Genomic DNA, 13,272 nt, shown 5'->3' on the forward strand with positions numbered 1-13,272 from the left:
CAGTCTTTAAGGCTTCAGTTCTGGGTTACTGTTGTGCACTTTGCTACTAAGGAAACTACCTTGCCTTTATTACTACCTACAATGCTATTATGTCTTTACTACTATGCACTCAAGACTGTAGCACTCAAGTTCGACACTGTTTGACGAACAATGTTACTTACCCTTAGCTGCCAGAGTTGTACCCTTCCTGCTTTACTGCACACAAGTGCATCAATATAATGTGCAATTATTCTAGCATGTTTGTGTACTTATTTCTATTACATATTTTTTTTTATTTGCATATACTTACTTAGTTGTACTTATTAGTTGATTGTTTATTGTATATAAATGCCTGCTCTTTTATTCTGTAAATTGTTGCTTTTTATTCATTGAAGTGGAGCAAATGGAGAGTAAGAATTCCATTGTACTTGTTGCATAATCTGAATCTGCTGACTTGTTGTACGTAAATGGATAAAAGCGTCCGCTAAATGACTCAATGTCAAATGTCCTCTTAGAATAAATCATTCTCACAGATCCTTTTCAAGTGGACGGGTGACACATAAAGACTATACTGATGTATCTATTTCTTTTTCTATACACCTTTGTACAGGTGTGAGTCCTGCCGCTGAGGATAGCATCTGGAGAAGAGCAGCGCTGGACCGAGGGGTAAGGAGGAACAGGGGAGAGGGGTAAGGAGGAACAGGGGAGAGGGGTAAGGAGGAACAGGGGAGAGGGGTAAGGAGGAACAGGGGAGAGGGGTAAGGAGGAACAGGGGAGAGGGGTAATGAGGAACAGGGGAGAGGGGTAAGGAGGAACAGGGGAGAGGGGTAAGGAGGAACAGGGGAGAGGGGTAATGAGGAACAGGGGAGAGGGGTAAGGAGGAACAGGAGAGAGGGGTAAGGAGGAACAGGGGAGAGGGGTAAGGAGGAACAGGGGAGAGGGGTAAGGAGGAACAGGGGAGAGGGGTAAGGAGGAACAGGGGAGAGGGGTAAGGAGGAACAGGGGAGAGGGGTAAGGAGGAACAGGGGAGAGGGGTAAGGAGGAACAGGAGAGAGGGGTAAGGAGGAACAGGGGAGAGGGGTAATGAGGAACAGGGGAGAGGGGTAAGGAGGAACAGGAGAGAGGGGTAAGGAGGAACAGGGGAGAGGGGTAAGGAGGAACAGGGGAGAGGGGTAAGGAGGAACAGGGGAGAGGGGTAAGGAGGAACAGGGGAGAGGGGTAAGGAGGAACAGGGGAGAGGGGGTAAGGAGGAACAGAGGAGGGGTAATGAGGAACAGGGAGAGGGGTAAGGAGGAACAGGGGAGAGGGGTAATGAGGAACAGGGGAGAGGGGTAATGAGGAACAGGGAGAGGGGTAAGGAGGAACAGAGGAGGGGGTAAGGAGGAACAGGGGAGAGGGGTAAGGAGGAACAGGGGAGAGGGGTAAGGAGGAACAGGGGAGAGGGGTAAGGAGGAACAGGGGAGAGGGGTAAGGAGGAACAGGAGAGGGGTAAGGAGGAACAGGAGAGAGGGGTAATGAGGAACAGGAGAGGGGTAAGGAGGAACAGGGGAGAGGGGTATGGAGGAACAGGGAGAGGGGTAATGAGGAACAGGAGAGAGGGGTAAGGAGGAACAGGGAGAGGGGTAATGAGGAACAGGGGAGAGGGGTAAGGAGGAACAGGGGAGAGGGGTAAGGAGGAACAGGGGAGAGGGGTAATGAGGAACAGGAGAGGGGTAAGGAGGAACAGGAGAGGGGTAATGAGGAACAGGAGAGGGGTAAGGAGGAACAGGGAGAGGGGGTAAGGAGGAACAGGGGAGAGGGGTAAGGAGGAACAGGGGAGAGGGGTAATGAGGAACAGGGAGAGGGGTAAGGAGGAACAGGGAGAGGGGTAAGGAGGAACAGGAGAGAGGGGTAATGAGGAACAGGAGAGAGGGGTAAGGAGGAACAGGAGAGGGGTAAGGAGGAACAGGAGAGGGGTAAGGAGGAACAGGGGAGAGGGGTAAGGAGGAACAGGATAGAGGAGTAAGGAGGAACAGGGGAGAGGGGTAATGAGGAACAGGAGAGGGGTAATGAGGAACAGGGAGAGAGGGGTAAGGAGGAACAGGAGAGAGGGGTAAGGAGGAACAGGATAGAGGGGTAAGGAGGAACAGGAGAGAGGGGTAATGAGGAACAGGAGAGAGGGGTAAGGAGGAACAGGATAGAGGGGTAAGGAGGAACAGGAGAGAGGGGTAAGGAGGAACAGGAGAGAGGGGTAAGGAGGAACAGGGGGAGAGGGGTAAGGAGGAACAGGGGGAGGGGTAATGAGGAACAGGAGAGGGGTAAGGAGGAACAGGGAGAGGGGTAAGGAGGAACAGGGGAGAGGGGTAAGGAGGAACAGGGGAGAGGGGTAATGAGGAACAGGGAGAGGGGTAAGGAGGAACAGGGAGAGGGGTAAGGAGGAACAGGAGAGAGGGGTAATGAGGAACAGGAGAGAGGGGTAAGGAGGAACAGGAGAGGGGTAAGGAGGAACAGGAGAGGGGTAAGGAGGAACAGGGGAGAGGGGTAAGGAGGAACAGGATAGAGGAGTAAGGAGGAACAGGGGAGAGGGGTAATGAGGAACAGGAGAGGGGTAATGAGGAACAGGGAGAGAGGGGTAAGGAGGAACAGGAGAGAGGGGTAAGGAGGAACAGGATAGAGGGGTAAGGAGGAACAGGAGAGAGGGGTAATGAGGAACAGGAGAGAGGGGTAAGGAGGAACAGGATAGAGGGGTAAGGAGGAACAGGAGAGAGGGGTAAGGAGGAACAGGAGAGAGGGGTAAGGAGGAACAGGGGAGAGGGGTAAGGAGGAACAGGGGAGAGGGGTAAGGAGGAACAGGGGAGAGGGGTAAGGAGGAACAGGGAGAGGGGTAAGGAGGAACAGGGGAGAGGGGTAAGGAGGAACAGGGGAGAGGGGTAAGGAGGAACAGGGGAGAGGGGTAAGGAGGAACAGGGAGAGGGGTAAGGAGGAACAGGGGAGAGGGGTAAGGAGGAACAGGAGAGGGGTAAGGAGGAACAGGGAGAGGGGTAAGGAGGAACAGGGGAGAGGGGTAAGGAGGAACAGGGGAGAGGGGTAAGGAGGAACAGGGGAGAGGGGTAAGGAGGAACAGGAGAGAGGGGTAAGGAGGAACAGAGGAGAGGGGTAAGGAGGAACAGGGGAGAGGGGTAATGAGGCACAGGGGAGATGGGTAAGGAGGAACAGGGAGAGGGGTAAGGAGGAACAGGAGAGAGGGGTAAGGAGGAACAGGGGAGAGGGGTAAGGAGGAACAGGAGAGAGGGGTAAGGAGGAACAGGAGAGGGGTAAGGAGGAACAGGGGAGAGGGGTAAGGAGGAACAGGGAGAGGGGTAAGGAGGAACAGGGGAGAGGGGTAATGAGGAACAGGAGAGGGGTAAGGAGGAACAGGGGAGAGGGGTAAGGAGGAACAGGAGAGGGGTAAGGAGGAACAGGGGAGAGGGGTAAGGAGGAACAGGGGAGAGGGGTAAGGAGGAACAGGGAGAGGGGTAAGGAGGAACAGGGGAGAGGGGTAAGGAGGAACAGGGGAGAGGGGTAATGAGGAACAGGAGAGGGGTAAGGAGGAACAGGAGAGAGGGGTAAGGAGGAACAGGGGAGAGGGGTAAGGAGGAACAGGAGAGAGGGGTAAGGAGGAACAGGGGAGAGGGGTAAGGAGGAACAGGGGAGAGGGGTAAGGAGGAACAGGGGAGAGGGGTAAGGAGGAACAGGGGAGGAGGGGTAAGGAGGAACAGGGGAGAGGGGTAAGGAGGAACAGGGGAGAGGGGTAAGGAGGAACAGAGGAGGGGTAATGAGGAACAGGAGAGGGGTAAGGAGGAACAGGGAGAGGGGTAAGGAGGAACAGGGGAGAGGGGTAATGAGGAACAGGGAGAGGGGTAAGGAGGAACAGAGGATGGGTAAGGAGGAACAGGGGAGAGGGGTAATGAGGAACAGGGGAGAGGGGTAAGGAGGAACAGGGGAGAGGGGTAAGGAGGAACAGGGGAGAGGGGTAAGGAGGAACAGGAGAGGGGTAAGGAGGAACAGGAGAGAGGGGTAATGAGGAACAGGAGAGGGGTAAGGAGGAACAGGAGAGAGGGGTAAGGAGGAACAGGGGAGAGGGGTATGGAGGAACAGGGAGAGGGGTAAGGAGGAACAGGAGAGAGGGGTAAGGAGGAACAGGGGAGAGGGGTAATGAGGAACAGGAGAGGGGTAAGGAGGAACAGGAGAGGGGTATGGAGGAACAGGAGAGGGGTAAGGAGGAACAGGGAGAGGGGTAAGGAGGAACAGGGGAGAGGGGTAAGGAGGAACAGGGGAGAGGGGTAAGGAGGAACAGGGAGAGGGGTAAGGAGGAACAGGGAGAGGGGTAAGGAGGAACAGGGGAGAGGGGTAAGGAGGAACAGGAGAGAGGGGTAATGAGGAACAGGAGAGAGGGGTAAGGAGGAACAGGAGAGGGGTAATGAGGAACAGGGAGAGGGGTAATGAGGAACAGGAGAGGGGTAAGGAGGAACAGGGGAGAGGGGTAAGGAGGAACAGGGGAGAGGGGTAATGAGGAACAGGAGAGGGGTAAGGAGGAACAGGGGAGAGGGGTAAGGAGGAACAGGAGAGGGGTAATGAGGAACAGGGGAGAGGGGTAAGGAGGAACAGGGGAGAGGGGTAAGGAGGAACAGGAGAGAGGGGTAAGGAGGAACAGGGGAGAGGGGTAAGGAGGAACAGGGGAGAGGGGTAAGGAGGAACAGGGGAGAGGGGTAAGGAGGAACAGGAGAGAGGGGTAAGGAGGAACAGGAGAGAGGGGTAAGGAGGAACAGGAGAGAGGGGTAAGGAGGAACAGGAGAGGGGTAAGTAGGAACAGGGGAGAGGGGTAAGGAGGAACAGGAGAGAGGGGTAAGGAGGAACAGGAGAGGGGTAAGGAGGAACAGGGGAGAGGGGTAAGGAGGAACAGGAGAGGGGTAAGGAGGAACAGGAGAGGGGTAATGAGGAACAGGGAGAGGGGTAAGGAGGAACAGGGAGAGGGGTAATGAGGAACAGGGGAGAGGGGTAATGAGGAACAGGGGAGAGGGGTAAGGAGGAACAGGGAGAGGGGTAAGGAGGAACAGGAGAGAGGGGTAATGAGGAACAGGGAGAGGGGTAAGGAGGAACAGGAGAGAGGGGTAAGGAGGAACAGGAGAGGGGTAAGGAGGAACAGGAGAGGGGTAAGGAGGAACAGGAGAGGGGTAAGGAGGAACAGGGAGAGGGGTAAGGAGGAACAGGAGAGGGGTAAGGAGGAACAGGGAGAGGGGTAAGGAGGAACAGGAGAGAGGGGTAATGAGGAACAGGGAGAGGGGTAAGGAGGAACAGGAGAGAGGGGTAAGGAGGAACAGGGAGAGGGGTAATGAGGAACAGGAGAGAGGGGTAAGGAGGAACAGGAGAGAGGGGTAAGGAGGAACAGGGGAGAGGGGTAAGGAGGAACAGGGAGAGGGGTAATGAGGAACAGGAGAGGGGTAAGGAGGAACAGGATAGAGGGGTAAGGAGGAACAGGAGAGGGGTAAGGAGGAACAGGAGAGAGGGGTAAGGAGGAACAGGATAGAGGGGTAATGAGGAACAGGAGAGGGGTAATGAGGAACAGGGAGAGGGGTAAGGAGGAACAGGAGAGAGGGGTAATGAGGAACAGGAGAGGGGTAAGGAGGAACAGGGAGAGGGGTAAGGAGGTACAGGATAGAGGGGTAAGGAGGAACAGGGGAGAGGGGTAATGAGGAACAGGAGAGGGGTAATGAGGAACAGGGGAGAGGGGTAAGGAGGAACAGGGAGAGAGGGGTAAGGAGGAACAGGAGAGAGGGGTAAGGAGGAACAGGATAGAGGGGTAAGGAGGAACAGGAGAGAGGGGTAATGAGGAACAGGAGAGAGGGGTAAGGAGGAACAGGATAGAGGGGTAAGGAGGAACAGGAGAGAGGGGTAAGGAGGAACAGGGGAGAGGGGTAAGGAGGAACAGGGGAGAGGGGTAAGGAGGAACAGGGGAGAGGGGTAAGGAGGAACAGGGAGAGGGGTAAGGAGGAACAGGGGAGAGGGGTAAGGAGGAACAGGGGAGAGGGGTAAGGAGGAACAGGGGAGAGGGGTAAGGAGGAACAGGGAGAGGGGTAAGGAGGAACAGGGGAGAGGGGTAAGGAGGAACAGGGGAGAGGGGTAAGGAGGAACAGGAGAGGGGTAAGGAGGAACAGGGAGAGGGGTAAGGAGGAACAGGGGAGAGGGGTAAGGAGGAACAGGGGAGAGGGGTAAGGAGGAACAGGGGAGAGGGGTAAGGAGGAACAGGAGAGAGGGGTAAGGAGGAACAGAGGAGAGGGGTAAGGAGGAACAGGGGAGAGGGGTAATGAGGAACAGGGGAGATGGGTAAGGAGGAACAGGGAGAGGGGTAAGGAGGAACAGGAGAGAGGGGTAAGGAGGAACAGGGGAGAGGGGTAAGGAGGAACAGGAGAGAGGGGTAAGGAGGAACAGGAGAGGGGTAAGGAGGAACAGGGGAGAGGGGTAAGGAGGAACAGGGGAGAGGGGTAATGAGGAACAGGGGAGAGGGGTAAGGAGGAACAGGGGAGAGGGGTAATGAGGAACAGGAGAGGGGTAAGGAGGAACAGGGGAGAGGGATAAGGAGGAACAGGAGAGGGGTAAGGAGGAACAGAGGAGAGGGGTAAGGAGGAACAGGGGAGAGGGGTAAGGAGGAACAGGGAGAGGGGTAAGGAGGAACAGGGGAGAGGGGTAAGGAGGAACAGGAGAGGGGTAAGGAGGAACAGGGGAGAGGGGTAAGGAGGAACAGGGGAGAGGGGTAAGGAGGAACAGGGGAGAGGGGTAATGAGGAACAGGGGAGAGGGGTAATGAGGAACAGGAGAGGGGTAAGGAGGAACAGGAGAGAGGGGTAAGGAGGAACAGGGGAGAGGGGTAAGGAGGAACAGGGGAGAGGGGTAAGGAGGAACAGGAGAGGGGTAACGAGGAACAGGAGAGAGGGGTAAGGAGGAACAGGGGAGAGGGGTAAGGAGGAACAGGGAGAGGGGTAAGGAGGAACAGGGAGAGGGGTATGGGGGAACAGGGGAGAGGGGTAAGGAGGAACAGGATAGAGGGGTAAGGAGGGAGAGGGGTAAGGAGGAACAGGGGAGAGGGGTAAGGAGGAACAGGATAGAGGGGTAAGGAGGAACAGGAGAGAGGGGTAAGGAGGAACAGGGAGAGGGGTAAGGAGGAACAGGGGAGAGGGGTAAGGAGGAACAGGATAGAGGGGTAAGGAGGAACAGGAGAGAGGGGTAAGGAGGAACAGGGAGAGGGGTAAGGAGGAACAGGGGAGAGGGGTAAGGAGGAACAGGATAGAGGGGTAAGGAGGAACAGGAGAGAGGGGTAAGGAGGAACAGGGAGAGGGGTAAGGAGGAACAGGAGAGAGGGGTAAGGAGGAACAGGAGAGAGGGGTAAGGAGGAACAGGGGAGAGGGGTAAGGAGGAACAGGGGAGAGGGGTAAGGAGGAACAGGGGAGAGGGGTAAGGAGGAACAGGGGAGAGGGGTAAGGAGGAACAGGGGAGAGGGGTAAGGAGGAACAGGGGAGAGGGGTAAGGAGGAACAGAGGAGGGGTAATGAGGAACAGGAGAGGGGTAAGGAGGAACAGGGAGAGGGGTAAGGAGGAACAGGGGAGAGGGGTAAAGAGGAACAGGGAGAGGGGTAAGGAGGAACAGAGGATGGGTAAGGAGGAACAGGGGGCCTGTACGTTAATGCCAAGCAAGCAGTGCAAAAATGCTTCCGCATTCGTCACCGCACGCTAGTGCGGTAAAGCGCCCTTCTTTTCAGACAAATGCTACCGTGCGTGCACCGGCGGCGGCGTGCTCGCTCAGGTGCGTGCGTGCGCCGGCGTGCTCGCGCGAGGTGCCCGCGCATGCGACACGAGCGGAGCTCAATATATATAAGTCACCGCCCCTTATTCAGTATCCAACAAATAGCTCAATTGGCTAGGACACATGGCTGTGGATCCTATGGCTTGTTTGCTGGCGAGTTCGAATCCCATCAAAAATATTTTTTAACGTGATTTTTTTTTAACGTGTATTCTTTCGCCGATTAAGGTTAGGCATTGTTTCGGAGTTGGTTAAGGTTAGAACGGTTAAGTTTAGGCGCTGTTAAGGAGCTGGTTAAGGTTAGAGTTTGTCAAAGAGAATGGCAATATAATTTCTATGGTTAAGGTTAGGCATGGTTAAGGTTAAGGTTAAGGTTAGGCATTGTTTCGGAGTTGGTTAAGGTTAGAACGGTTAAGTTTAGGCGTTGTTAAGGAGCTGGTTAAGGTTAGAGTTTGTCAAAGAGAATGGCAATAGACAGCCTATTTCCGCGAAAATGAAAGGCGCATTACTGCATGCCACTACGGTAAATTTTTGCACTGCTTGCTTGGCATAAAGCTACACGCGAACAGGGGAGAGGGGTAATGAGGAACAGGGGAGAGGGGTAAGGAGGAACAGGGGAGAGGGGTAAGGAGGAACAGGGGAGAGGGGTAAGGAGGAACAGGAGAGGGGTAAGGAGGAACAGGAGAGAGGGGTAATGAGGAACAGGAGAGGGGTAAGGAGGAACAGGAGAGAGGGGTAAGGAGGAACAGGGGAGAGGGGTATGGAGGAACAGGGAGAGGGGTAAGGAGGAACAGGAGAGAGGGGTAAGGAGGAACAGGGGAGAGGGGTAATGAGGAACAGGAGAGGGGTAAGGAGGAACAGGAGAGGGGTATGGAGGAACAGGAGAGGGGTAAGGAGGAACAGGGAGAGGGGTAAGGAGGAACAGGGGAGAGGGGTAAGGAGGAACAGGGGAGAGGGGTAAGGAGGAACAGGGAGAGGGGTAAGGAGGAACAGGGAGAGGGGTAAGGAGGAACAGGGGAGAGGGGTAAGGAGGAACAGGAGAGAGGGGTAATGAGGAACAGGAGAGAGGGGTAAGGAGGAACAGGAGAGGGGTAATGAGGAACAGGGAGAGGGGTAATGAGGAACAGGAGAGGGGTAAGGAGGAACAGGGGAGAGGGGTAAGGAGGAACAGGGGAGAGGGGTAATGAGGAACAGGAGAGGGGTAAGGAGGAACAGGGGAGAGGGGTAAGGAGGAACAGGAGAGGGGTAATGAGGAACAGGGGAGAGGGGTAAGGAGGAACAGGGGAGAGGGGTAAGGAGGAACAGGAGAGAGGGGTAAGGAGGAACAGGGGAGAGGGGTAAGGAGGAACAGGGGAGAGGGGTAAGGAGGAACAGGGGAGAGGGGTAAGGAGGAACAGGAGAGAGGGGTAAGGAGGAACAGGAGAGAGGGGTAAGGAGGAACAGGAGAGAGGGGTAAGGAGGAACAGGAGAGGGGTAAGTAGGAACAGGGGAGAGGGGTAAGGAGGAACAGGAGAGAGGGGTAAGGAGGAACAGGAGAGGGGTAAGGAGGAACAGGGGAGAGGGGTAAGGAGGAACAGGAGAGGGGTAAGGAGGAACAGGAGAGGGGTAATGAGGAACAGGGAGAGGGGTAAGGAGGAACAGGGAGAGGGGTAATGAGGAACAGGGGAGAGGGGTAATGAGGAACAGGGGAGAGGGGTAAGGAGGAACAGGGAGAGGGGTAAGGAGGAACAGGAGAGAGGGGTAATGAGGAACAGGGAGAGGGGTAAGGAGGAACAGGAGAGAGGGGTAAGGAGGAACAGGAGAGGGGTAAGGAGGAACAGGAGAGGGGTAAGGAGGAACAGGAGAGGGGTAAGGAGGAACAGGGAGAGGGGTAAGGAGGAACAGGAGAGGGGTAAGGAGGAACAGGGAGAGGGGTAAGGAGGAACAGGAGAGAGGGGTAATGAGGAACAGGGAGAGGGGTAAGGAGGAACAGGAGAGAGGGGTAAGGAGGAACAGGGAGAGGGGTAATGAGGAACAGGAGAGAGGGGTAAGGAGGAACAGGAGAGAGGGGTAAGGAGGAACAGGGGAGAGGGGTAAGGAGGAACAGGGAGAGGGGTAATGAGGAACAGGAGAGGGGTAAGGAGGAACAGGATAGAGGGGTAAGGAGGAACAGGAGAGGGGTAATGAGGAACAGGGAGAGGGGTAAGGAGGAACAGGGAGAGGGGTAATGAGGAACAGGGGAGAGGGGTAATGAGGAACAGGGGAGAGGGGTAAGGAGGAACAGGGAGAGGGGTAAGGAGGAACAGGAGAGAGGGGTAATGAGGAACAGGGAGAGGGGTAAGGAGGAACAGGAGAGAGGGGTAAGGAGGAACAGGAGAGGGGTAAGGAGGAACAGGAGAGGGGTAAGGAGGAACAGGAGAGGGGTAAGGAGGAACAGGGAGAGGGGTAAGGAGGAACAGGAGAGGGGTAAGGAGGAACAGGGAGAGGGGTAAGGAGGAACAGGAGAGAGGGGTAATGAGGAACAGGGAGAGGGGTAAGGAGGAACAGGAGAGAGGGGTAAGGAGGAACAGGGAGAGGGGTAATGAGGAACAGGAGAGAGGGGTAAGGAGGAACAGGAGAGAGGGGTAAGGAGGAACAGGGGAGAGGGGTAAGGAGGAACAGGGAGAGGGGTAATGAGGAACAGGAGAGGGGTAAGGAGGAACAGGATAGAGGGGTAAGGAGGAACAGGAGAGGGGTAAGGAGGAACAGGAGAGAGGGGTAAGGAGGAACAGGATAGAGGGGTAATGAGGAACAGGAGAGGGGTAATGAGGAACAGGGAGAGGGGTAAGGAGGAACAGGAGAGAGGGGTAATGAGGAACAGGAGAGGGGTAAGGAGGAACAGGGAGAGGGGTAAGGAGGTACAGGATAGAGGGGTAAGGAGGAACAGGGGAGAGGGGTAATGAGGAACAGGAGAGGGGTAATGAGGAACAGGGGAGAGGGGTAAGGAGGAACAGGGAGAGAGGGGTAAGGAGGAACAGGAGAGAGGGGTAAGGAGGAACAGGATAGAGGGGTAAGGAGGAACAGGAGAGAGGGGTAATGAGGAACAGGAGAGAGGGGTAAGGAGGAACAGGATAGAGGGGTAAGGAGGAACAGGAGAGAGGGGTAAGGAGGAACAGGGGAGAGGGGTAAGGAGGAACAGGGGAGAGGGGTAAGGAGGAACAGGGGAGAGGGGTAAGGAGGAACAGGGAGAGGGGTAAGGAGGAACAGGGGAGAGGGGTAAGGAGGAACAGGGGAGAGGGGTAAGGAGGAACAGGGGAGAGGGGTAAGGAGGAACAGGGAGAGGGGTAAGGAGGAACAGGGGAGAGGGGTAAGGAGGAACAGGGGAGAGGGGTAAGGAGGAACAGGAGAGGGGTAAGGAGGAACAGGGAGAGGGGTAAGGAGGAACAGGGGAGAGGGGTAAGGAGGAACAGGGGAGAGGGGTAAGGAGGAACAGGGGAGAGGGGTAAGGAGGAACAGGAGAGAGGGGTAAGGAGGAACAGAGGAGAGGGGTAAGGAGGAACAGGGGAGAGGGGTAATGAGGAACAGGGGAGATGGGTAAGGAGGAACAGGGAGAGGGGTAAGGAGGAACAGGAGAGAGGGGTAAGGAGGAACAGGGGAGAGGGGTAAGGAGGAACAGGAGAGAGGGGTAAGGAGGAACAGGAGAGGGGTAAGGAGGAACAGGGGAGAGGGGTAAGGAGGAACAGGGGAGAGGGGTAATGAGGAACAGGGGAGAGGGGTAAGGAGGAACAGGGGAGAGGGGTAATGAGGAACAGGAGAGGGGTAAGGAGGAACAGGGGAGAGGGATAAGGAGGAACAGGAGAGGGGTAAGGAGGAACAGAGGAGAGGGGTAAGGAGGAACAGGGGAGAGGGGTAAGGAGGAACAGGGAGAGGGGTAAGGAGGAACAGGGGAGAGGGGTAAGGAGGAACAGGAGAGGGGTAAGGAGGAACAGGGGAGAGGGGTAAGGAGGAACAGGGGAGAGGGGTAATGAGGAACAGGGGAGAGGGGTAATGAGGAACAGGAGAGGGGTAAGGAGGAACAGGAGAGAGGGGTAAGGAGGAACAGGGGAGAGGGGTAAGGAGGAACAGGGGAGAGGGGTAAGGAGGAACAGGAGAGGGGTAACGAGGAACAGGAGAGAGGGGTAAGGAGGAACAGGGGAGAGGGGTAAGGAGGAACAGGGAGAGGGGTAAGGAGGAACAGGGAGAGGGGTATGGGGGAACAGGGGAGAGGGGTAAGGAGGAACAGGATAGAGGGGTAAGGAGGGAGAGGGGTAAGGAGGAACAGGGGAGAGGGGTAAAGAGGAACAGGATAGAGGGGTAAGGAGGAACAGGAGAGAGGGGTAAGGAGGAACAGGGAGAGGGGTAAGGAGGAACAGGGGAGAGGGGTAAGGAGGAACAGGATAGAGGGGTAAGGAGGAACAGGAGAGAGGGGTAAGGAGGAACAGGGAGAGGGGTAAGGAGGAACAGGGGAGAGGGGTAAGGAGGAACAGGATAGAGGGGTAAGGAGGAACAGGAGAGAGGGGTAAGGAGGAACAGGGAGAGGGGTAAGGAGGAACAGGAGAGAGGGGTAAGGAGGAACAGGATAGAGGGGTAAGGAGGAACAGGAGAGAGGGGTAAGGAGGAACAGGGGAGAGGGGTAAGGAGGAACAGGAGAGAGGGGTAAGGAGGAAGAAGGAGAGGGGTAAGGAGGAACAGGAGAGAGGGGTAAGTAGGAACAGGAGAGAGGGGTAAGGAGGAAGAGGAGAGAGGGGTAAGGAGGAAGAAGGAGAGGGGTAAGGAGGAACAGGAGAGAGGGGTAAGGAGGAACAGGGAGAGGGGTAAGGAGGAACAGGGGTAAGGGATAACAGGAGAGAGGGGTAAATGTATCCATGTTCCTGTTTTATGTATATCCAGAGCTTCAATACACTCTGTACCGAACACAAATACCACCAACCTGGTTGTGTGACAATAAAGGTATCTTGTCTTGTAAGGAGGAACAGGGAAGAGGGAAATGGAGAGAAAGACGGGCACAAAGGGGGACAAACAAAACCCAGCGAGGAGGTGAAATGTAGTGATGGATCTTATTCCATTCAGAACTTCATTAATGATTGATTTGGCCTTGTTCAGACCTTCAGGCTTCACACTCGACACCATTAAAACTCTGTTCTGCTGGGAAGAAATAAAGGCTATTCCCCACATTTCACACTCGTATACTAACTGATGATAATCACTGCACGTACTCTGGTGCAGCGCATTACTACGTTATGGACAGTGTATACCATCACCACTGTTATTACTACTGTCTGGGTTAGGGTTATGCTATGAGCCTGAATTCCCCCAAGGGGATCAATAAAGGAACACGACTTGAAACCAACGCAGACTGTATTCAGTCTAAACAACGATAATAAGCACTGTGGCAATGCCTTTTTAACACCTTTCAGTAATACTATCAAGCTAATAATAGTTGACAGAGACTGAATTATTAGGTTATGAGGTTGCAGCGGAAAGG

The 13,272-nt window shown here is 55.3% G+C and overlaps 1 protein-coding gene across 1 annotated transcript in view; it reads left to right on the top strand.

Moving 5' to 3' along the window:
* The window catches only part of b4galnt3b (beta-1,4-N-acetyl-galactosaminyl transferase 3b), a 123,519-nt gene that overhangs the window by 16,425 nt on the left and 93,822 nt on the right, over positions 1-13,272 (top strand). The window contains exon 2 of the mRNA XM_084335233.1: positions 590-645. Coding sequence (XP_084191359.1) covers positions 590-645 — 56 coding nt within the window. The remainder of the gene's footprint in view (positions 1-589; positions 646-13,272) is intronic.

The sequence above is a fragment of the Notolepis coatsorum genome (genome assembly GCF_963971535.1).
Source record: "Notolepis coatsorum genome assembly, chromosome: 18".
Taxonomy (NCBI): Eukaryota; Metazoa; Chordata; class Actinopteri; order Aulopiformes; family Paralepididae; genus Notolepis; species Notolepis coatsorum.